The 22,364-nt window shown below is 46.4% G+C and overlaps 1 protein-coding gene across 1 annotated transcript; it reads right to left on the reverse strand.

Moving 5' to 3' along the window:
* Positions 1-4,068: 4,068 nt before the first annotated feature.
* Positions 4,069-4,674, reverse strand: LAJ45_11150 (uncharacterized protein; the record flags this gene model as incomplete). The annotated part of the gene is made up of 1 exon (XM_046120660.1): positions 4,069-4,674. The coding sequence occupies one exon, from the start codon at positions 4,672-4,674 to the stop codon at positions 4,069-4,071; it is 606 nt and encodes a 201-aa protein (XP_045966117.1).
* Positions 4,675-22,364: the final 17,690 nt, after the last annotated feature.

Genomic DNA, 22,364 nt, shown 5'->3' on the forward strand with positions numbered 1-22,364 from the left:
ATACGGTATTAATATATGGCGAGTTCCCCAATTGGCCAAATCCACCAGGCGCTTATCTGTTACAACTACCCAAACCAAATTAAATAGTTCACATTAAGTAAACTTTCCAGTACCTGCGGTTGTGCCCATATTGGAACCTGAGATAATACAAGCATATATATATAGAGGGTCGCAGATATAAAACCTCTTGACCTTTCCACCTGTGGTTGTTTTTGCAAGCTTAAGGTGATGTTGAAGTTCTTTTCCCATCTAATACCCTGAACGAAGTGAAGGCTATGGGGGTAAGAGCTTATATCGCTCTCTGATTGGCCACTGCATAACAACATATCAATATTCGATTAAAAAATTATAATCAGATCAGCCATATGAAGCTGCGTAGCTGCGAGGAGGCACTTCCTAACCAACTCAAGTTCTTCGTTTAGGGCATACGACTACCCGCGGGCCCTGTAAAATAGGGTCGGAGTCTGGGGGTGTCATGCCGAGTTAGTATATAGCTATACCGAGTATGCAATGTGTATTTCAAAGGGTTTTATTGGCTGGGTTTTGGATGTTTTCTTTTCCTTGAGCTATTGAATAGGGTAAGTCAGCTAAAAAGAAAAGTTATGTTGGGGTTTATCGTTTCTTTTTATTATTCAGTGATTGTGAGATGCTTTTGGTGATTTTGATATATTTGGGTATTGTTTGGTGTTGTTTGAATCTGCTATAAGAAAAAGTAAAAATAATACACTGGTGAATCTTAAGGGTACGGGTGTTTGTGAGATGCGTTTGGTGGTTGTTATATATTTAACTCTCTAGCATGACGAGAGTGTACACCATCGAATATATAACCCCTAAGAGTATGGCGATAGTAGTACAGCAATTGATCAAAGAACACCCCTTTATAACAGGTACCACCAGTATACCTCTACGTGACAGTACACCCCCACAGTAATACTAGACCTCTAGCTTTATTGACATGTAGAGTATCTATTGATTCTTCTTTATTTCATTATCCTTACCGGCCGAAGGCCGGAATAGGCTTGTGCAAAACATAATTGTAACGCAGTATCCGGTTAATCTTGAAAACTCGCTGTGGCTATGGCCACCAAGACCAAAGAGCGGGGGAGCCACTGATGAGGGGTTATGTAGTGACAGCTACCGGCCATGGAACCGGAACTGACTTCCAGATTGGATTGTGACACCAACTAGAGGGGGGTCAAAATGTAACCCGGAGCCGCAGGTCACACAATAGAGAACAAATTGGCTTTAGCTGTGATATTAGTACAGAGAACATGGCATCTAAGTATTATCGTAAGAACCATCCAATCTCTTTTGCAAGGCTCAGCTGAAGTTGCAGAGACAGGAGAACAGAGGGTGCGCTAACATGCACACTTCCAGCTTTGTGGTAGTAACTGCCGGCATCACTCACCCGTTTAAATTTAGCTGTCAGAGTTGTAAGAATTATTGCGATCGAAGGATACGTCAAGTTGAAAGCAGCGATGCAAAATTAGCATGGGGAACACGGAATGGGTTTCGGTCTAGCAGTAAGTAGGTTTGGTACCTGATAAGATCATATGAATTTAACGTAATATGAGTTATTTCGAGTTCTGGAACTAGCTATAAATCATCGTACCTATAGAAGAAATAAACCGATAGATAATAAAACTCATGAAACGCTCTGAAGGTATGCGTAAAAACAATAGAGGAGAGGCTAGGGAATATGACAGATGAGAGAACCTATGAAACACCCGAGCCTTGGGACGACCATATGGATATATACCGACATTGCCAATTAGTAACATCCCTCACTCACAGAATGCGCACGTGCTAGCAAAATGAATTGCAACTGGCGAGTGTTATGATCGGGGATGGGCACTTAGGCATCGACAATAACATCACTCCCACACCTGGCCTCGTGCTGCAAACAGATATCCCCGGGTTGCAGCTCAAGGCACTTCTCACGGTAAATATGTTCCGGGCGACTCGCAAATACCCCGGATTCGCCAATGGACTGCTTGCTCCATACATTGGGGGCGGGACCGGTCCATTGGCGAATGGACTGGATAAAGGGTGATGAAATTGAGTCTTTAAATTAACTCGAGAATGATCTGGGCTCTGCTAGAGCTCATATGGCCCCAATAAGTGGCTGTAGGGGTCGCTGAAGCTGATAGGGACCACAGGATATCACATATCAGGCGTCAATTATTAATACCGAGCTCTTAAGCTCGCTAAAGATCTTGAAGATGCTAATTCTTTTTATAAGTTTGGTCTTTATGGTCGAGAGGTTTCTAATAATTGTAGAGACCGTTCGGGATTGATATAAATCATTATTAGTTGTGAGTGATGAACTGTTTGTCCTACTAAAACCAGGCCATTCGCGAATAGACTGGTCCAGCCACAGATGTATGAGCCTAGAAGCCCATTCGCAAATACCTCAAGTCCATTCGCGAATTTCTCAAGTCCATTCGCGAATCCGTCATATCCGCCAACGGCCCGGAACAAATACGTTGGGTCTAAAGGGGCGAAAATGTAATTAGTAATTACTCATATTTAAACTAGAAACAAAGACTAACTATTGCAAGATGGCCCATCTGTGACAATTGTGTTTAAGGTTATGGAGAGCAATGGCCGACCTAGTACCGGCACAAATGTTCCCACAGGCTGCAAGGTCTAGCTGGTTTGAGGCAATCCCTTGGAGAATAGAGTTGCTGTTACTCTGGCTATTGCACCCGCATCCAGGGTTGAATCTGAGTGCCCAAGAAGGGTTAGGACTAACTAGGCCCAAGGCACCATGAGCAATGTTTACGCTCTTGGTCTCGATAGTAGGGGTGACGAAGTGCGTAGGGTGCGCCTCGCTTTTAACAGTATATACGGCTTCAGGAAGAGATCCATGATTACACTAATTGTGTAATTAGTATGTTTACTGTGTCAGTCTTCGTCCCACCTCCTCCCATCGCCTGCATGGGACAATTGGGTGAATTACGGATGCATTCTCACATGCCTGAGACATTCAATGCAATATTTTGTGCATTGCCCCTTCAACTCTAGCTCTGGAATACCTTCCCGGACACATTGCTTAGAGAGATATAGAGGCAGGTCAACTTAGCTAGAATTCAAGCAATGCGCATCAAGACGATCGCTAGCACGCTCACAAGCATAACTACAAGCACAAAGCAGACTCCACTCGCCATTTGGGCTGCTAGTATACAAGATATATGTAGGCGAGGTCGGCGGAGGTGTCGGTATGAATTCATACCTCTTTGACAACGCCGCGGGGCCCGCCGACCGGCCGCCCATTACAGTATAGGTAGCGTCATTATGTTGGGATTAACATACATGTATGTATAATTCTATAAATGTATAGTTCTAGGACATAAATCATCGTATGGGGCGGCCTAGCAACGGGTTTTGACACCTCCCGCCCCATCATGACTACCCACCCAGCAACCACAATTGACCCTTTGGAGAGCTGATTTTTTGTATAGTTGTTCAATAGTCACTAAATAAAGATAATTGGACATTTAATATCTTGTATATCAACCCCTTGCCTTTATAACAGCTCTATTCTCCTATGCATGCTCTCAACTAGCTACCAAATCTCTAGAGAATAAATCATCAGGTAACAGTTCCCAGCAATGAATTAGACCTTCCTCCGCGAGGGGCTCCAATACTCAAGGTGATCTAGTATCATATCCCAAATGGGGGTAGTGTTGATGGTAAAGCTTCTTGAGATGTACTCAAACATGTTCAATGGGATTTAAGTCAGGGAAATAGGTAAGCTAGTCCTCCAGAACATCTACCCCACACTCCTCCAACTGCTGAGTTGTAAGGGTTGTGGTGTATACCTTTACAAACTTAATAGTTAGAGAAAGTATGTAGAGAAAGTAAAGTAATTGATCGTGTTGATTGTTCTAGCTAAGGGGGAATGCCCCGTATTTATACTAAAGAGAGGTAGTACAAAAGAAATACAATGAGTCATGGACGTGTGAGTAATGGAATGACTAATAGGAAAGTGAGTCATACGCCGATGACAAATACTATAATGATAATAATGAGAATCCTCTGATACTATGAAACGTGCCGAGCACCCTATTTCAAGACTTCCCCTTGTGAGCCACAGTGAATAGTAGAAGAAAATAAAACATGTTTGCCCTTATCCAATCCTTTTGTAAGTAAATCCGACACATTCTCATTTGTAGAGATATATTCCAGTTCAAATAATTCATCCTCAAACTGTTCCCGAACAAAATGAAAATGTACGTCAATATGTTTAGACCTTTTGTGAAAGACAGGATTCTTAACCAAAGAGAGAGAGCCGTTGTTATCGCCGCGGAGAATGAAAAACAGGTTCGGTTTTTGTTCCAGCTCGTGGATTGCATTCCTCAACCAGATCAGTTGTCGACTGGTGTCCGAGAGAGCCATGTATTCCGCCTCAGTGGTGGAGGTGGCGACGGATCGTTGCTTACAAGAGCGCCAGGAGATGAGAGCTTCCCCTAGCATGAAGCAGTGGCCGGTAAATGAGCAGCGATCGTCGATGTCGGAGGCATAGCTTGCGTCGCTGTAGCCGATAAGTGCAGTTGGTCGCGTTTTGGCGTAGAAGAGTGACCAATCGAGGGTACCCTTGAGGTAACGGAGGACGCGATGGACTGCAGCTAGATGAGCCTTAGTGGGACAAGAGGAAAATTGCGAGAGCATGGTGACGGTGTAAGCAAGGTCGGGTCTAGTGCCGATTACTGCGTACATGAGTGAACTGATTATCGACTGATAGATTGTTGGATCGTCGATTTCCTCAGCTTCTGTTCCTTTTTGGAGGTGTACGTTGTTGTCGATAGGTGTTGCCACGGGTCTGGATTCATTGGAACCGTATTTGATAAGTACACGCTTGAGATAGGCTTTGTTTGGGGAAATGGCCAGTGCTAAGCGATAATTCTGTAGCGTTTAAACTGATGATATTGTAAACCGGATTCCCTTGACTTGATGGTTGATGATACCCTCAAGTCTTCGCAGAATCAAGCCCTATTTATACATGTTGGAACCTATGCCAAGGCCCGCTTTCTAATACTAACTGATACAACGATAATAGAATAAGATCAAGCTCCCGAAGATAACCCAGATAGAAAAGCGCCCCCCGCATAGTTCCGTCCCCCATTCTAATTCCGACACGTAACCATGAACCTTGCAATTGCCAGTCATCGGGTCGTACCATACTATCATCCTAGACCTACTTCCCTAAGTAGAACAGCCTGCAGCCGTAAGCCCCGCTTCCTATTCTATTTCGGGTGAGACACCCAATAGTAAACGTGCCGTCACAATAGTATAGTACTAGTGTGGTAACACCGCGTGCCCCCACACTACCCGGTACCTTTCTATGCTTGTCCTTCCGTTACCCGACCGTCGTCGCATCGCAATCCGTCACTCGTATTCCTCACTGTTTTAAGTATTTAGAACAGTGTTCCGTAGTTCCTGTAACACTACTCCCCCTTCCTAGACGTCGCCCTCGACCGTTAAAACCCTTCTATGATAAAAACCCTGTGGGAAAAGTCATAGAGTAGGGAAAGGTATCGAGCTTAGTCTCGTCTGTTCCGTTGTCGCTTATGAGCCCGGTCATTATCGATCGCTGGGCCTTGACTTCGCGTATGGGGTCGTATGTTCGAGGTTGGCTGGAAGTTCTCGTCTGCCAATGCCTCCTGTGGCTCGGGTGTTGCCAGTCGCTTTCGTGCGTTCTGTTTTCTGTTGGGGTCTGGGTCCTCACGATAGGGTCGCAGCAACATCTCGTGAAAGACGTCATGAACCTTCCATTCTACCGGAAGCTCAAGGCGGTAAGCCCGATTGCCCACCACTGCCGACACTGTGAATGGTCCCGTGAACTTGTCTGACCACTTGGAGTACCCTCCAAGGTTCCGAGTATCCAGCAAGACCTTCTGACCGATAGTGAATCGCTGTACTGCCGGTCCTGGCTTTGACGCCATCCTGTCGAAGGTCTTCTGTAGCGTGTCTCTCGCTAACTCATGAGCCGTGATGATCTCATCCAAGTAGTTGTTCCCGTTGGCGTCTAATCGTTCGATCTCTGCATCCGTAGGCCAATCCGTTCGAGGGTGGAAGCCATAATTGCAGTAGAACGGCGATTGCCCCGTTGACGTATGCTTCGCATTGTTGTAGGCGTATTCACAGATAGGTAACAGGTCCTTCCATTTCTTGCCTGTTCCTACCGTATATGCCCGAATATAACCTTCCATGTGTTGGTTGGTCCGCTCTGTTTGGCCGTCGGTTTGGGGGTGGAATGAGGTGGAGAGTCTTCTACGAATCCCCAGTCTGTCCGTAATTGCCGCCCAGAATGCTGACACGAACTGCGTTCCTCTGTCTGAGACGATGCTCCTAGGAAGTCCGTGGAAACGCCAGATGTCTTTGACGAATGCGTTGGCGGTTTGTTCCGCGTTGATTCCCGTCATTGGGATGAAGTGAGCCATCTTCGTAAAACGGTCCACGACTACCAATACGTTGCGGAATCCTGATTTCTCCTTAGGCATTTCTACTACGAAATCCATCGAGATATCCGTCCAAGGTGTGGTGGCTAACTCTAGGGGTTGAGGGAGTGACAAGTGTCTCCGACGTTGCTTGGCTCTCTGGCACACGTCGCACGTCTTGACGAAGTTGGCTACATCCGTGGACATTCCTGGCCACCAGTAGTTCCTATCGATCAACTCAAGGGTTTTATCCCTTCCTAGATGCCCCGCTACGGGTCGATCGTGGTGTTCCTCGATGACCTGCTTGACCGCGTAGCCCGGTACTACCCATCGACCATCGTGGGTGGGGTCATTCGAATCGGGACTCCATTCAGCGGCAGGCTCTATCTTTACGATAGCAGCCTCCGGTGGTCCAAAGATCTCAAGGTTTGAGTCAGGGAGGTGTTCATCCGGAACCATCCTCCGAACCCATCGTCTTTCCTGTTCATACCAACCCTGTAGTGGCTGAGGCAGCTCTACGCTTGGTATGTCGTACCACTGATCCAACTGATTCCATTCCTCTTCGGGGTTGCCAATCATCTCAGACCCAGTTTCTATGCTGGTCCGTGATTTTCTGACAAACTGTTCTGCGCTGAGTAGCTGTTTTACGGGCTGCTCACGCATTACTCCCCCTTCCATTGCGAACTCCGGACGCCTTGTGAGTGCATCTGGCTTGCCGTTCTTTTCGCCTGGTCGGTAATGGATCTTGAAGCGAAAAGGTGCTATCTTCTCGGCCCATCTGGCTTGTCTTCTCGACAACTTCTTGGTCGTTGTGAAATACTGCAGGTTTTGGTGATCCGAATGTATCTGGATAGGGATGTCCGTCCCTTCCAGCCAGTGTCTCCAAGTCAAGAGAGCAGAAACTATTGCGAGCATCTCCTTGTCATAGATCTCATAGTTTACTTCTGCCTCGTTGAACTTGCGAGAGTGGTAAGCTACCGGATGTAGAATACCGTCCTCGAACACCTGAGAGAGTACTGCGGCCTCGGCCCAATCACTCGCATCAGTCTCCACGATTGCTTCGCGGTGTTCGTCATAGTGTCGGAGTATTGGAGCAGACGTAAATCTCCTCTTGAGCTCGTCGAACGCGTCTTGCTGTTCCCTGCCCCATTTCCATACAGAACCTTTCTTCAGGAGATCGGTCATGGGTCTGCAAACCTCAGAGTATCGGTGGATGAACCGTCTTAGGAAATTGGCGAAACCGAGGAAGCATTGAAGTTCCTTGACCTTGGTTGGGGCTAACCAACCTTCGATCGCCTGGACTTTCTTTGGTGATACTTGGTTCCCCTTTCCTGATAGTATAAATCCCAGGAATTCTACCTCCTGTTGATACCATTCCGTTTTCTCGAGGTTTCCGTATAGGTGGTGTCGTCGCAGTCGCTCCAAAACTTCTCGTACAAGAGTCGTATGCTCTTCTCTAGTCTTTGAATACATTAAGATGTCATCCAGGTAGACTACTACGCCTTGGTCCAGAAGATCCTTGAATATGGTATTGACCATGACCTGAAACGACGCAGGAGCATTGGTCAAGCCAAAAGGCATTACTCTATATTCGAAGAGGCCGTATTTCGTTCGGAAAGCGGTTTTCCATTCTTCGCCCTTAGCAATCCTAATCAGATTATAGCCATTTTTCAGGTCTATCTTCGTGAAGTAGAGTGCTCCTTTCGTTGCGTCGGCCAGCTCGTTCATGAGTGGCAGTGGATAACGGTTCTTAATTGTGATTCCATTCAAACCACGAAAGTCGACACATAACCGAAGCTTACCATTAGCTTTCGGAACGAACAGGACGGGTGCCGCTGCGGGACTAGTGGAGGGGACTACTTTGCCGGAGGGCAAGTTTTCGTCCAAATATTCCCGAAGTGCCTTGTCTTCAGGTGGGGAGAGCGAATAGATTGGTCCCCACGGCGGCTGCTTTCCTTCCATAAGAGGAATGGTATGATCCCATTCAGAGTGGTCAGGTAGTCGAGCGGCTCCTTCCTTGGAAAACACGTCGGCATTTTCCTGAAACTCCACCGGTATAGCACTAACGAGAGCCTCGTTTACCGATGCTCTTGCCCAAAAGGGGTGTTGCTCGATCGTCATCTGCTTCTTGGGTGACGCCCTCAACAGCCTGATGACCAGCTCTTCTGGGTCTTGATCGTATATGTCTTCGACTGATACGAAGCATCCATTGACTATACAGTTGTTGCTATGGAAGCTAACACTGTTGAGTCCCCAATGGATGGTTGGTTGATGCTCCTTGAGCCATCGATGTGGTATGACGAGGTCCTCTCCTGCAAACGAGCCAACTTCACAGGTGATAGCCCTGTCCAGATGGTTGCCGATGCGGAGGGTAAGGGGTTGAGTGATGTGGGTGCCGGAATTGGGCATAGGGGTGCCATCGGCCTGTCTGATGATGAGAGGCTTTGGTCGAGGTTGGGTGGGTATTTTCGCGCGGTGGATACAGTCCCAAGACATGATCCAATCTTCTGTGCCACTATCCAAGAGTGCGTTGACTGTTGCGACATGTTTGGTACTAGTTGCGGGGTGATCCCAAGAGATCTCGATCTCGAGGCGGGTTTCTTGTGTGTTGGAAGACATGTTTGTATGTTGGTTTGATAAAGGTTTTGTATTGGTTCTAGGTGTGGTTTTCGATGATTTTTTCTTCGTTGAGCGCGGGGTGAGGGGGTTTATATAGAGAGTTCGAGTGTTTGATGAAGATCATGGTACAACACTTACGCACCAGGCGTTTCGGGGTGTAACCCCATCCTCAGAGTGTGTGTAAAGAGAATTGAATTTCCGCGCGTGTAGCAAAACAAATATAGAAAAATCCCGTAGCCAACCGATAAGAATAACCGTAGTACATAAAAACCTTGTTTCAAATAACCAAAAAGAAGAAACCGTAACGCAGTATAAAACACCGAAAAATAGAAATACCCAATCAATTTTGATCCTCCAAAGTTGTAATCCTTGCCCTAAAAGCCTCATTCTGGGGGCCCAATTTCCGCTTCTTTTCACCCTCCCTTCCGTGGTCCTTTCCTCCGGAAGGATACCGTTTCCTCTTCAGGTCGGTTAACCTGACCTTACTCGTCGCCACGCAATCTTTCGCGAAGTGGTTATCTCTACCACAATGGAAGCACTTTCCTTCCTTTTGCCACTTCTCTTTTTCGTCCTTGGTGACACCTAAGTCATCCGAGGCCTTGGAGTTGTGTGCTGGCGCGGAAAAAGTTTTCCGAGGTGCGGGGTTGCGCGATTTTCGCCGTTCCGATTTTTCCTCACGAGGTTTCACGACATCCTTGCCACGTAAGATCTCTTTCCGGGCCTTCACCTCGTGATCCTTACGTCCGACCTTCCTAACCCAGGCTAGCCATTCCGCGAAATCTTCTGGTTCCTCGATCGCGTTCGAGAGGCGTTGTTCCAGCGAGGAGTTTATTCCTGTTAGGATCATGGATTTCATTACGATGGGCCCGACCTTCGCGTCCCATTCCAGATTCTGCATCTCATTGATGTAGTCATCGATCATGCCAGTTTGACGGAGCTTATCCATCTTCTGCTTGGCCTGTTCTTGACTCGTCCGATTGCCATATTGAATCCGTAATTCGTTTTTGAAATTTTCCCATGTCCCGATGCTGGGATCAACCGATAATCGTTCCACGAAGTTTCGCCAGAATTTTGCCGCACTCCCGGTAAGTTCCAGGGATGCCCACAGGATCTTGGTCTGGTCGTCCCACCGGACTTTCCTCTGAAGTTCAATTAAGACTTCCATTTGGTCGATCCAGTGTCGCACATCTTCGTCGGCTTTTCCGGAGAAGGGGATTTTTGCCTGTTTTGGCGTATCACCCAGGGTGGCGCGAGGGGGGTGCATGAGGTCTACCTCTTGCTGCCTGTTACGGCGCCTTCGCTCCTCCCGTCTTCTCTGCCTTCGTTCGCGTGCTCGACGATCGTCTTCTGAATCGGAGGAGCTGGATGAGTCTGAGGGGGATGGGCCTCGTGGTCTTGCGCGGTTTCCGCCGTTGCCGTTATTGCCGTTATTGCCGTTGCCTCCCCTGCCTCCCTGCTCACTTTGCTGGCTTCCCCTTGCCTCGGAGCGAGGGGGCACGGGGGGTTGGCTCCCTGATCCTTCCGGTCTTTCTCCGGAATTGCTAGGGGGGTTCTGTGGAGGTTGGGGGGGTACTACGCCTCCGCCTCCTGAGCCTTCGGGGGCTGCTGCCGTTCTATTGGCTGCCACCCGCATTTGCTCGATGATCTCCTCCAGGTTCTTTTTCGTACCTGCGAATTGGTCTTCCATCGCAGCTTGTCTGTCCCGTTCCATCCTCTCGAGGGCAGCCATAACCTCCGCGGGTATCTGTACAGGGCCATCTTTTGGGAGTTGCTGGACGAAGTTGGTCAGCGCGTTTATGTGCTGATCCTGTCGCTCCTGCCTCTCCTGATGCGCCCTAGTCGCCTCGACGATCTGCCCAAGGACTTGACCGAGGTTGCTGGTAGCGGCGGTGGATTCCGCTCGTAGCTGAGCCATGACCTGGTTGAGCTGATTGTCGCGCTCGGCTCTGTCCCCAGCGAACTTGGCATGGAGGTCTTCGACGATTTTGTTGGTATACTCCTGCTGCTGACGGGTGAGTTCCCTGAGGATGGGAATATCCCGTACGTGCATGCTGAGTTCCTCGATTCCGCGGCTGAGCTGCTGCACCACGGGGCCCCTTGTCGCTGGACTTCTTGCCCAATAAGATCGCCGAAAGGGTTCTCCACTCGTCGTTCCTCCACGTCCATGTTGGTGTCCTCGTCGTCGTCCATTACCCGAGGCGCCGAGGGCCTCTGAGTAGAGGATCTCTCTCTGATGGGGGTGACGTATGGGGAGAACTCCCTGTGGTCTACCTGCCGCCTCCTCGCTTGCCCATATGATTCTTCCTGCCTCGTCAATGCGAAGAGGGAGCCTATCGGCACATCTCTCTCTTTCCTGTGGCGCCTCTTCGCCTGGGTCTCCAATATACCTCGATCTCTCAAGGCGATTGAGCTCTCCATGTTGTAGTCTTCCTCCGATCGTTGCTGATGAGCCCTTGACATCGCTAAGTTGCTCGAGTTTGAGCTGTGGTTGCCTTCTGCACCAGGGTTGAGCAATGAACCAGGGGGCTGGGTGAGCAAGTCCGAAAGACCGTTGGGAGAGGGTGATCTTGATTGGGAAGAGTTCTGGGTAGTTGAGGATTTCGGGGTCGTGTTCCTCGAAGGTAGCGGTAGTTCCTGCTTCTGTGAAGAAACCTGTGTAGTGGAGGTATCCGCAGTATAGATGTTCGGCGCTTCCTCTTCGAACGATGAAGGATGTAGCACAAAGGTAGTTGTTGATGGCTGCTGTTGCCACTCGGGGGTGCATATAGTACCTTGGTCTTTCTAAGAGACTAAGCACTTATTCTTCTACTGAGAGCACGGTGACTATCCGCCACTAAGCAAAATACTCAGAGTATAGGTTTAAGCGAGTAGTTGTCTTATTGAGACTTTTGGTGGTATATGCGATAGGTAAAGAGTAAAGTTAGGGATAAGGTACAATATAGTGTTTGGGGAAATGGCCAGTGCTAAGCGATAATTCTGTAGCGTTTAAACTGATGATATTGTAAACCGGATTCCCTTGACTTGATGGTTGATGATACCCTCAAGTCTTCGCAGAATCAAGCCCTATTTATACATGTTGGAACCTATGCCAAGGCCCGCTTTCTAATACTAACTGATACAACGATAATAGAATAAGATCAAGCTCCCGAAGATAACCCAGATAGAAAAGCGCCCCCCGCATAGTTCCGTCCCCCATTCTAATTCCGACACGTAACCATGAACCTTGCAATTGCCAGTCATCGGGTCGTACCATACTATCATCCTAGACCTACTTCCCTAAGTAGAACAGCCTGCAGCCGTAAGCCCCGCTTCCTATTCTATTTCGGGTGAGACACCCAATAGTAAACGTGCCGTCACAATAGTATAGTACTAGTGTGGTAACACCGCGTGCCCCCACACTACCCGGTACCTTTCTATGCTTGTCCTTCCGTTACCCGACCGTCGTCGCATCGCAATCCGTCACTCGTATTCCTCACTGTTTTAAGTATTTAGAACAGTGTTCCGTAGTTCCTGTAACAGGCTTCTTGTGATAGGATAATGCCAGTTTTAGTGTGGATCAGGTGGATTCCGAGTGCCCAGTTGGCTGTGCCAGTTTCCGTCATTTCGAATTCAGAGTGGAGGAGGAGACTGACACGGTTCTTGCGTTCAGCAGACCAGTAAAAGATGAGGATATCGTCCACATAGATTGCAATGACAACTTCCCCTGTTTTGTGTATGAAGACACAAGGGTGGAAGTCTGCTTTTCTGAATCGTATTTTGATTAGCGCTTTAGAGAGGCGGGCGTACCATGCCCTTGATGATTGTTTGAGGCCATAGATGCATTTGATTAGTTTGCATGCTTTGCCGGGAGTAGGGTAGCCTGGAGGAGATTTCATATAGATTTCTTCCCTGAGTTCGCCGTATAGGAATGCGCTTGTGACGTCCATCTGATCGCATTGGCCACCGGTTTGAAGGCAGCGAGCGAGGAGTAGTCTGATGGATTAGTATTGTGTAATGGGGCTGTAGGTTTGATCGAAATCTTGACCAGGGACCTGTGAGAAACCTTTTGCAACTAGTCGGGCTTTGTATCGAATGAGGTTGCCATCGGGCCCGAGTTTGATTTTGTATACCCCTTTGCAGTCGAGCAATTTGCGGTGATCCGGTGTGTTGACCAGATTCCATGTGTTATTCCTTGCGAGTGAGTCGAGTGCAACTTTCATAGCATTCTGCCATTTTTCGGAGTCAGGACTATTGATCGCTTGGTGATAGTTTGTTGGGTCTGTTAGGGTGGAGTCATGCTGAATGTTGTGTCCGTATCTGACCGGGGCTTTCCGATCCCATACTGGGTTACACCTCGGTTAATCAGTATCTGTTTCATTATCATCATGCGGGGTACGTTCAGTGGTGGGCCTCGTATAGCCGGCCTCCACTATACTTGCGTGGTCTTCCGAATCAGTGTCGGAGAAATGTTCCATCGTTTCGCGCATTATCTGTTGGTTAATCATATAGTCGTCACTTGGGTCGCCGTCATATGTTCTATGTTGTTTGGGTGTTGACGGACGTGAGGGTGGTTCTTGTTTGATCTCAATTTGTTTTGGTTTAGGGGGTGTATCGGTTTTTGTTTTAACTTCGATTTCTTCCCCTACGGATGTACCTTTAAACCTAAAATGACGAGAGAGAACTACTTTCCTTTGCAATTGTATGTAGACGCGAAAGATTTTTTCAGAGTCTCCATATCCGCAGAATTGTCCCGTTATGGCCCTTGCATCCAGTTTTGTTCTTGCTGATCGTGCTTCGACGGGTATGTGTATGAACATGGTTTTACCGAAGGATCAGAGATGCCCAATGAAGGGTTTCTTTCCAGTAAGTGCTTCGTATGGTGTCATGTGCAGGAGTGATTTGTGCGGGAGATGGTTTTTGACGTGTACCATGGTGTTGATCGCTTCTGACCATAGATTTTTTGTGAGGTTGTGGTCGAGCAGGGCGGATCGTGCCATTGTTGCTATAGTCCTGTGGAAGCGTTCTGCTGTTCCATTTGATTAATGAGAGTAAGGTACAGTGAATTCATGCTTTATGCCTTTGGAGGCGAAAAATTGTTGGAGGTCGTTGGAGATGTACTTGCCACCGTTGTCGCTTCGAAACCGTTTAACCGTTTTATCCAGTTGATTTTCCATGTATGCGATATATCGTTCTGTGGCAGCTGCTGCATCTGATTTACTTTTAAGGAAATAGAGGTGAGTGTACCTGGAGTAATCGTCGATGAAAGTGATGTAGTAACTGAAACTGCCCAGAGAAGGAGTCGAGAAATTGCCGCTTAGATCTGAGTGTATCAGTTCCAGTGGTTGTTTGGATTGTGGTTCAGTGAGGGCAGCGAGGTGAGATTTGGTTGATTTGGTGAGTTCACATGTATTGCATGTTTCCATATGACCAGATGTGGGGAGTGACTTGGGGTGGGCAACCATGGTGCGAAGCCGTAAGAACGAGGAAGCGGGAAGGTGTCCAAGCCGTTGGTGCCAGTCATAGAAACTGGTGGCGGCAGAGAGGTGTGCGCAGGGTTCCTTGGTTTCAAAAATGTAAAGACCAGTAATATTTGCGTTAGCGATCCCGATGATTTCCTTGCTATTCAGTTTGTAGATGGTAAAGCTGTCTTCTGTCCCAATTGTTGTAAATCCCTTTTTGGCGATGCAGGACCAAGACATCAAGTTGGTGTTGCCAACTTCGGGGATCAAGAACACGTTCTGCAGAGTAATCAGGACATGTGATCCGTTGATGGTGACGTTGCCAATTCCGGTTATCTGAAGTTTGCGACCTCCTCCAACAGTAACTGTTCCAGTATGGGGAGTGGGGTCGGTAACCAGCGCTCTGGTCATATAGTTAGTTGCGCCAGAGTCGAAGATCCATGCCTTGTTATCGGAAGTGGAAGGTCCTGCAATGAAATCAAAGTAGTCTTCCATGGTAATGTCCGAGGTGTCATCTGAGAAGCTGGTGAGGTCGAAGTCAACCGGCATTGTGAATACATCGGTTTCTTCGAGTGCAGGAAGGCCAGAAAGATCGGGGATCCAAGAGGGGTCGAGTTTTGTTTGAAATGCAGTACCAGACGCGACATTGAGGTTGCCGGATGCAGCGGACTTCTCCTTGTCTCTGAAAGCTTTGAGTTTTCGGCAGTTTTTGTGCATGTGGCCTTTTGTATATTCTCCATTCTTGGTGCACCAGGTGCATAAGACATCCCGATTTCCTATTTCGTTGTTACGTGGCTTCCTGACTCTGTTGTTGTTTCCATGTCCTTGGTTTCCTCGACTGATCGTGTAGGCTTCTCCAGCCGCCTGTGCATCGTTGTTGCACCGTGAGTCCAGGTCCAACAGCTTTTCATAAACGTCATCGAAGGAGACATTGGGCTTGGTTTGCAGGTTGTCAACGACTGATTCGAGGGATTCGTGCCGGAATGAGAGAAGTAGGAAGGATGCCTTCGCTTCTGAAACAGATGCGAGTTGGTGAAGGTGGTAACCGAGTGGGTCTTTGATTTTGTCCGTAGAGTTACTAGTTCTAGTGAGGAGAGATGACCAAAGAGTGTTAAACTGGGTTAGATGTTCCTTGATACCCTTGTCGGGTGTGTACTGTAGGGTTACGACATTAGCGAGAAGCGAATGGAGGGAGGCGACGGTTTTCTGATCAAATCTGTCCTCAAGCTGAGTCCAGAGGTGGTGAGCAGTGTCGGCCGGTGTGAGCGTGAGAATAACTTCGAATTCGATGTTAGATTGGAGGAATACGACCACAAGGTTATCCTTTTTGTCCCAGTCGCTGATTTCTTCGGTGTTGTCGGGGGTTTCTTCTTCGTCTTCATCAGCCTCAGCGGCGCTTCCTGATGCTTGAGGTGACGTGGTAGGTACAGTAGTGGTGGTGGTTGTCAACACGGGACGCTTGCTCGAACCATTGACCAAGTTCCACAAATCGTGAACTTTCAACATGCGGATAGCAAGGTCCCTCCATACAATGTAATGGCCTTGACCATCCAACTTGCATGGGAGTGGGGGAATTTCAATGCTCCTCTCAGACATGATTGAAGTGTATCACAGGGCTATGGGGCAATGGGCCATGGTGACAAGGAATACAACCAAGACAAGGACGAGGTGTATAAGTATTCGGAGCTGTGGACTATGGAATGGTTTGACCAGATTGAGGATCAAGGTAAACCCTATGAGATAACGTAGGACAAAGTTATATTCGTAGTAGAAGGTACAGAGGTTGCATGAGGGGAAGAGGAAAGGAAAGGAAACAAGAAATGGCACGAGACAACAATTCTTTATATATTCAATACCCTTGTCTGATGATGACTCATACCTTTGTGTAACAGAAACTGAAAGAACATAATAGAAACCCCATTACAAATCCTAGTTTAACTACGCAATACCTCCTCTTCACGATTCAATCTATCGCCTTAGCCGAAATATACTAGTGCCGTTACAAAGTGTTACAGGAATCACGGAACACTGTTCTAGAGGCTTAGGACAGTGAGGAAAACGAGTGATGGGATGTGATGCGAGGATAGTTGGGTAACGGAAGGACAAGCATAGAAAGGTATCGGGTAGTGTAGGGGCACGCGGTGTTACCACACTAGCATTATACTATAGTGACGGCACGCTTACTATTGGGTGTCTCACCCGAAATAGAATAGGAAGCGGGGCTTATGGCTGCAGGCTATTCTACTTAGGGAAGTAGGTCTAGGACCATAGTATGATGTAGCCCGATGACTGGCAATTGCAAGGTTCATGGTTACGTGTCGGATTTAGAGTGGAGGGCGGAACTATGCGGGGGCGCTTTTCTATCTGGGTTATCTTCGGGAGCATTATCTTATCATCAGCAAGATTGAATATATTTAGCAGTCTCCCAACAGTCTCCTGTGTCTCCTGAGGTTCTCCTGAGACACAAAACAGATTTTGATTCTCTGGAGACTCAGGAGACACTTTACAGAAATTGTTAAGCTTGCTGATGATTCTATTGTCGTTGTATCAGTTAGTATTAGAAGGCGGGCCTTGGCATAGATTCCAACATGTATAAATAGGGCAAGATTCTGCGAAGACTTGAGGGTATCATCAACCATCAAGTCAAGGGAATCCGGTTTCCAATATCATCAGTTTAAACGCTACAGAATTATCGCTTAGCACTGGCAATTCCCCAAACACAAAGTGAAACGAGAAAGTGTACTTTGTGGCAGAAATGGTGAAGAGTGTATAAGCGTGAGTGGTCTCCGGGCTCATAACCTAGAGAAAGTATGTAGGAGAAGTGAAGTAGTTGATCGTGTTAATTGTTCTATCTGAGGGGGAATGCCCCGTATTTATACTAATGATAGGTAGTACAAAAGAAATACAATGAGTCATGGACGTGTGAGTAAATAGAATGATTAATAGGAAAGTGAGTCATACGCCGATGACAAATACTATAATGAAGTGATGAGAATCCTCCAATACTATGAAACGTGCCGAGTGTCCTATTTCAAGAAGACTGTTAATAGTTTTCAACTGGTTCTGGGAATCGATCAGTAGTTCGATTCTAGCGGCTTGGTGGCTGTTAAACTGAAGGGATAGTTGCAGCTTGAACTGGAGAAATTTTCCCACTGATATATGGGGGATATCAGAAAAGGCACATGATATCGACCAGATCAAGCAGATATAGTAATAGGCTTAGGCAAATAGAGAAAATAAGCCGCAAAGCGGCTTGCCTGTATATTGGACTAATTGATATAGATATAGTACCGGCGGCCGAAGGCCAGAAACCTCTTGTATATATAAATGAATGTGTAGAGATTTTCCAATATCGAACATATGTATTTAAATATATTACGCACAACACATTTTCAAAGCATCTGAACAAAAGTGATATATGTCTTCTCTCGTTACTCCTATTTAATATTTCCACCCAAACCAGTGCAAAAGAAAACGAAAAGCCTTTAGTGAAGGCGCACAAGGAGCAATCTGCCGGGAGCTTATTTTTTTCACTTATTCTGACGGTAATGTATCTAACCCCTTCCAAGATATATCTCGAAATAAGAAGAAAAAAGAAAAGTAAAAGGTTGTAGGCCCGATGTAGGATGATAAAATTGGGATACGGGTATGTATCCACAATTTATCACTCGGACACAGCCTCTCACTCGGCCTACTCTCTTAGTATGTACCTTATGATTTTTTGTTTTTTGTTTTTTTTGTTTAATTTATTGATTACATGCAATATCATCTAGATCTTAAAATGTTGGTTGATTGGTTTTATTGATTAAATCGTAAGGTTCTATATGCAAGTAGCCCCCCGACTAATCCACTATTAATTCTGTTGTATGGCTTGCATGTCTCCCTGTTTTCACTCAAACAAAATGTCTCTAGGAGCATAAGATAAGCTGTGACTGTCATTTACTGTATAAAGGTGACGAAATCATTAGTGACTAAATGACTGGATCTTTTAAAATTGTCATTTATATGACCATCGTTCCTAAATGACTACATAGTAGTCGTTTAGAGTCAAATATATGACCCTTTTTTCTACCTATCACCCCACCCCCAAACCACGCCACCCACTATGGGTACGGGATATCTACATGTCCGTCGACGTTATTTATCTCGTATCTGCTGCTACTACTGCTGCTAGCTGCGCTGCCACTACATGTATTCTGCTGCCATCACTGCTACTGTAGTATACCGCTGCTGCTGCTGCTGCTGCTGCCCCCGCTATGAGTAGCTAGTGGCTATACCAATTGGCACGATGGATCTGACTTACCTACCTTACCCTTGGGTGATGATGGTGGTAGTGATGGCGATGATGATGATGATGATCGACTATGACGAGGTTTTAGAGAGAAGAAAAAGTGAAGAGAGGTACCTTTATATAGCTGGGGGGGTCAGAAATAAGGCCCCACTAGCGTAAAGCTAAAAGTCCCAACCAAAATCTACGAATTGGTGAAAAATGACGAAGTAGTTTTGCTCAACGACTTGATCATCTACTCTTATTAAAAACATGTTGGTTAATAGGCTTCATATGAATGAATTAAACAAAAAATATCGATTAATTAATCGATTGATTGGGTACTGGCCCTTCTGTAGATATCCCTTATGTGCATGAGCTTTACAGTCGACAGGTATAAGTACATTATCTTTTCCCGGCCCCTCATCATTCTGTGCTGGGTGTTGGTGTTGAGATGGTTTGGTTGATTGATTGATAAATGTACAGTGATGATCATTTGTGACACAAAAGGAAAAGAAGAATAAAAGGAAAATGACAGTGGGTGCGGGTACAGGTAAGGGACCTAGTCACTGAGAGCCCCTTTGATACTTCCTCCACTGGATACTAATGACCGTCACTCCAACAGTTGGACAGGCCTAGCTAGCGATATAAAGGACTTGTAACTACCTGTAGGTCAGGTGTTAATTATGGGCCGTTGTAGAGCCAAGGAGCTAATATCATTTCTATCTCCTTCTTCTCTTTCCATCTCTCTTCCTTATTACCATTAGCATCAGCATCATCATCAGGATCACCATCACCATAACCACCAAAATCCTAAATCAACCTTCCGTCATCTTTAGACCCGGCCCGAAAAACAATTCTCTTTATGTATGAACCATGGTTGCCATCAAACGACAACGACAACGACCAACCATTTGATGATGAAGACATGAATATACTCTTAGAGGAAACGCGCATTTCTTTTAAGTCCTACCGAAACTGCCGTAGTGATGCAAGGAGGTGAGTCCTCGAGTCTGACAGATATACGATCGTTACTAATCTATGATTAGGGGAAAACTCATAGAAAATTCGAGCGCTTATCTTCTACATGCGAACGAGTTGAAAGCAAGGATGATGAGGATGAATTGCTGCAGCCCTCAGGGCATAATGCTATTTTAGTCTCAGTCAGGTTCAAGATCACCTTGGGAGTAATAGCAATATTACATATATTATAATTCATTTACTCCTTTTCCGAAACATACCCTTCCGGGGTTACAAACCGCGCGCAGTCGGTTTTGCGAGTGTAGCACTTGTCGCCGTAAAACTAGCGGAGCACCTGTGGTTGCACCATCTCTCAAATACTCCCGAGAAGTTCAAAAAATATTCTCGTTATGTCCTTGGAACCTCCGGCACACTATTGGCGTTTCTGAAACTCTGCGAATGTCTAACAATTGCCAAGCACATCCCCGAACCCGCAATTAAAACTCCCTGGGACTATTTTAACACCATTTCCCTAGTTTTATTTGAAATTATCGCCGCCATTCTGGCAGGTGTAGGGGCTCATTGGCCCGAGCGCATCTTTACGGGGGAAAGGAATGAGCTTTTCTATTCTTTCAACAACCGGGAATTCTGCGGAATGCTTTTCCAGAAGGAAAAGACCCGCCTGTTAAAACTACTCCTCGGTAAAGATATGCTGTTATCAGAGAATAGAGAGGAAGGAGAAGGAGTAGAAGAAGGGGCAGTAGAAGGAGAAGGAGAAGGAGAAGGAGAAGGAGGGGGGGGAGAACGAGAAGTAGAAGAAGGGGCAGTAGAAGGAGGCGTAGAAGAAGTAGGAGGAGTAGAAGGAGGCGTAGAAGAAGAAGGAGGAGGAGAAGAGGCAGAGGAAGGAGTAAAAGGAATAGAAGGAGAAGGGGAACAAGAAGGAAAAGGAGGAGGAGTAGAAGGAGAAGGAAGACAAGGAAGCGGAGGGGAAGAAGGAGAAGGGGGAGAATGGGTAGAATTCAAGAAGAAGAGGAAAAGGAGGAGGAGGACGTACCCTCCTGTCGATGTAAATATAGAGACCCAGTGACTGCTGTTCTAAGATATTCATTTAGAGGTAAACGACCTCTTTCATTACCTATTGTTTTAATCTTGAACCATATTATTTACTACTATTAGTGATGGTTTTCAGTGGTGGTTATTCTTAATATCACAATGGATTAACCTACTTTATACTGTTGATGATGCTGATAGCGATAGTGACAGCGGTGGCTGTAGTCTGGGGCCGAGGTTTTGGGAGGAAGAAGGGGAAGGATAGGTATCTTTATTGCTAGAGAATCAGAAATAAAGCTTCACTAGCAGCTACTTAGCATAAAGTTAAAGACTTCACCCAGGGCCTAGGGTGAATTAGTGAAAAATGACAAAGAAATTTTTCAAACGACTTAATCGTCTATTCTCATCCCCTAGATATGATGTATCTAAGGTATGTATGTACTTGTAGGTTCAATTGGTCAAGTTGGTGATGCTTACATGTACGTATTTCCTCCTCATACATTATGTACCTCTTCTTTAGTCAAGAACTTTCGAGGCCACCTCTAGCTTGTCCACAACAACACATGCACACACCCTATATGACCAATTGGGATGAGTGTAACGTCAAGAAAGAAAATGCTAAAAAGAAACTATGGCTTTTTGCTCACCCTGAACCTACCTACACCTTCCTCAAAAAAAAAGTAAGAAAAGAAAAGAAAAGAAAAGGGCAATATTTCGAGGACATTCCTAATAGGATCCACTTCTTAAGCGTCCTCGAAAGCCGCAAAGATTGAGGCAGCTATTCACTTATATATTACTCTCTCACCATTGTGCAATCTGTACAACAATTTTAATTACATGACATGAGCGGTAGCAAACGAAACATGATATGGAACATACATGTACATACACACATGTATACAATTAAGGTTAATCATTGCAACACAAGCGCTCCCATAAATCATTTCAACACCGGGTCAGAACATAACACCTTTATATCAAGTTCCTGTTTGCCTTTCAAGGTTCATTTCTCAGAGGTTCAAAAACTACATGTAAGGACCTCATAGCCAGCCCACAAGTTTTTCCAAAGCGCCACATGCATATGAAGAAGTGACAGACCAGTACCTTACGATACCTCCGGTACAGAACCATCAATTGCAAGCAACATGGTACTCCACAAGTACTTATATCCAAATGAACATCTCTACTCCAACAACATCCACCTCAAGCCGCCTCATACCTCCAATCCACCTCCCCCCCCCCCCCCCCCCGGGCCCCTCCCCCAATAACAGTCAAATCCCAATAGCCAGAGCAGCACCACGCAAATTCAACCCCGCAGCCATGGCAGATAAAGTGCAGTTTCACCTCCACCTATCGAGCCCACGCGACCACCCCTCACAAATCAATACCAAATTCTCCATACCGTCAGTCTCGCGCTATCAACGCTTGAGTTCACCGGTGCCAGTCCTTGCTGACTGGATAGGGCTTACATAAGTATATACCTACATCTACGTACCTACCTGTAGTTTCGAACCGCCAATATCCATTTCCACCCATCATCCAGTCTCGCAGCCACCCACAGACACCCACAGACACCCACCATCCCAA

Source organism: Morchella importuna (assembly GCF_003444635.1).
Source record: "Morchella importuna strain M04M26 chromosome Unknown Morimp01GS058, whole genome shotgun sequence".
Taxonomy (NCBI): domain Eukaryota; kingdom Fungi; phylum Ascomycota; class Pezizomycetes; order Pezizales; family Morchellaceae; genus Morchella; species Morchella importuna.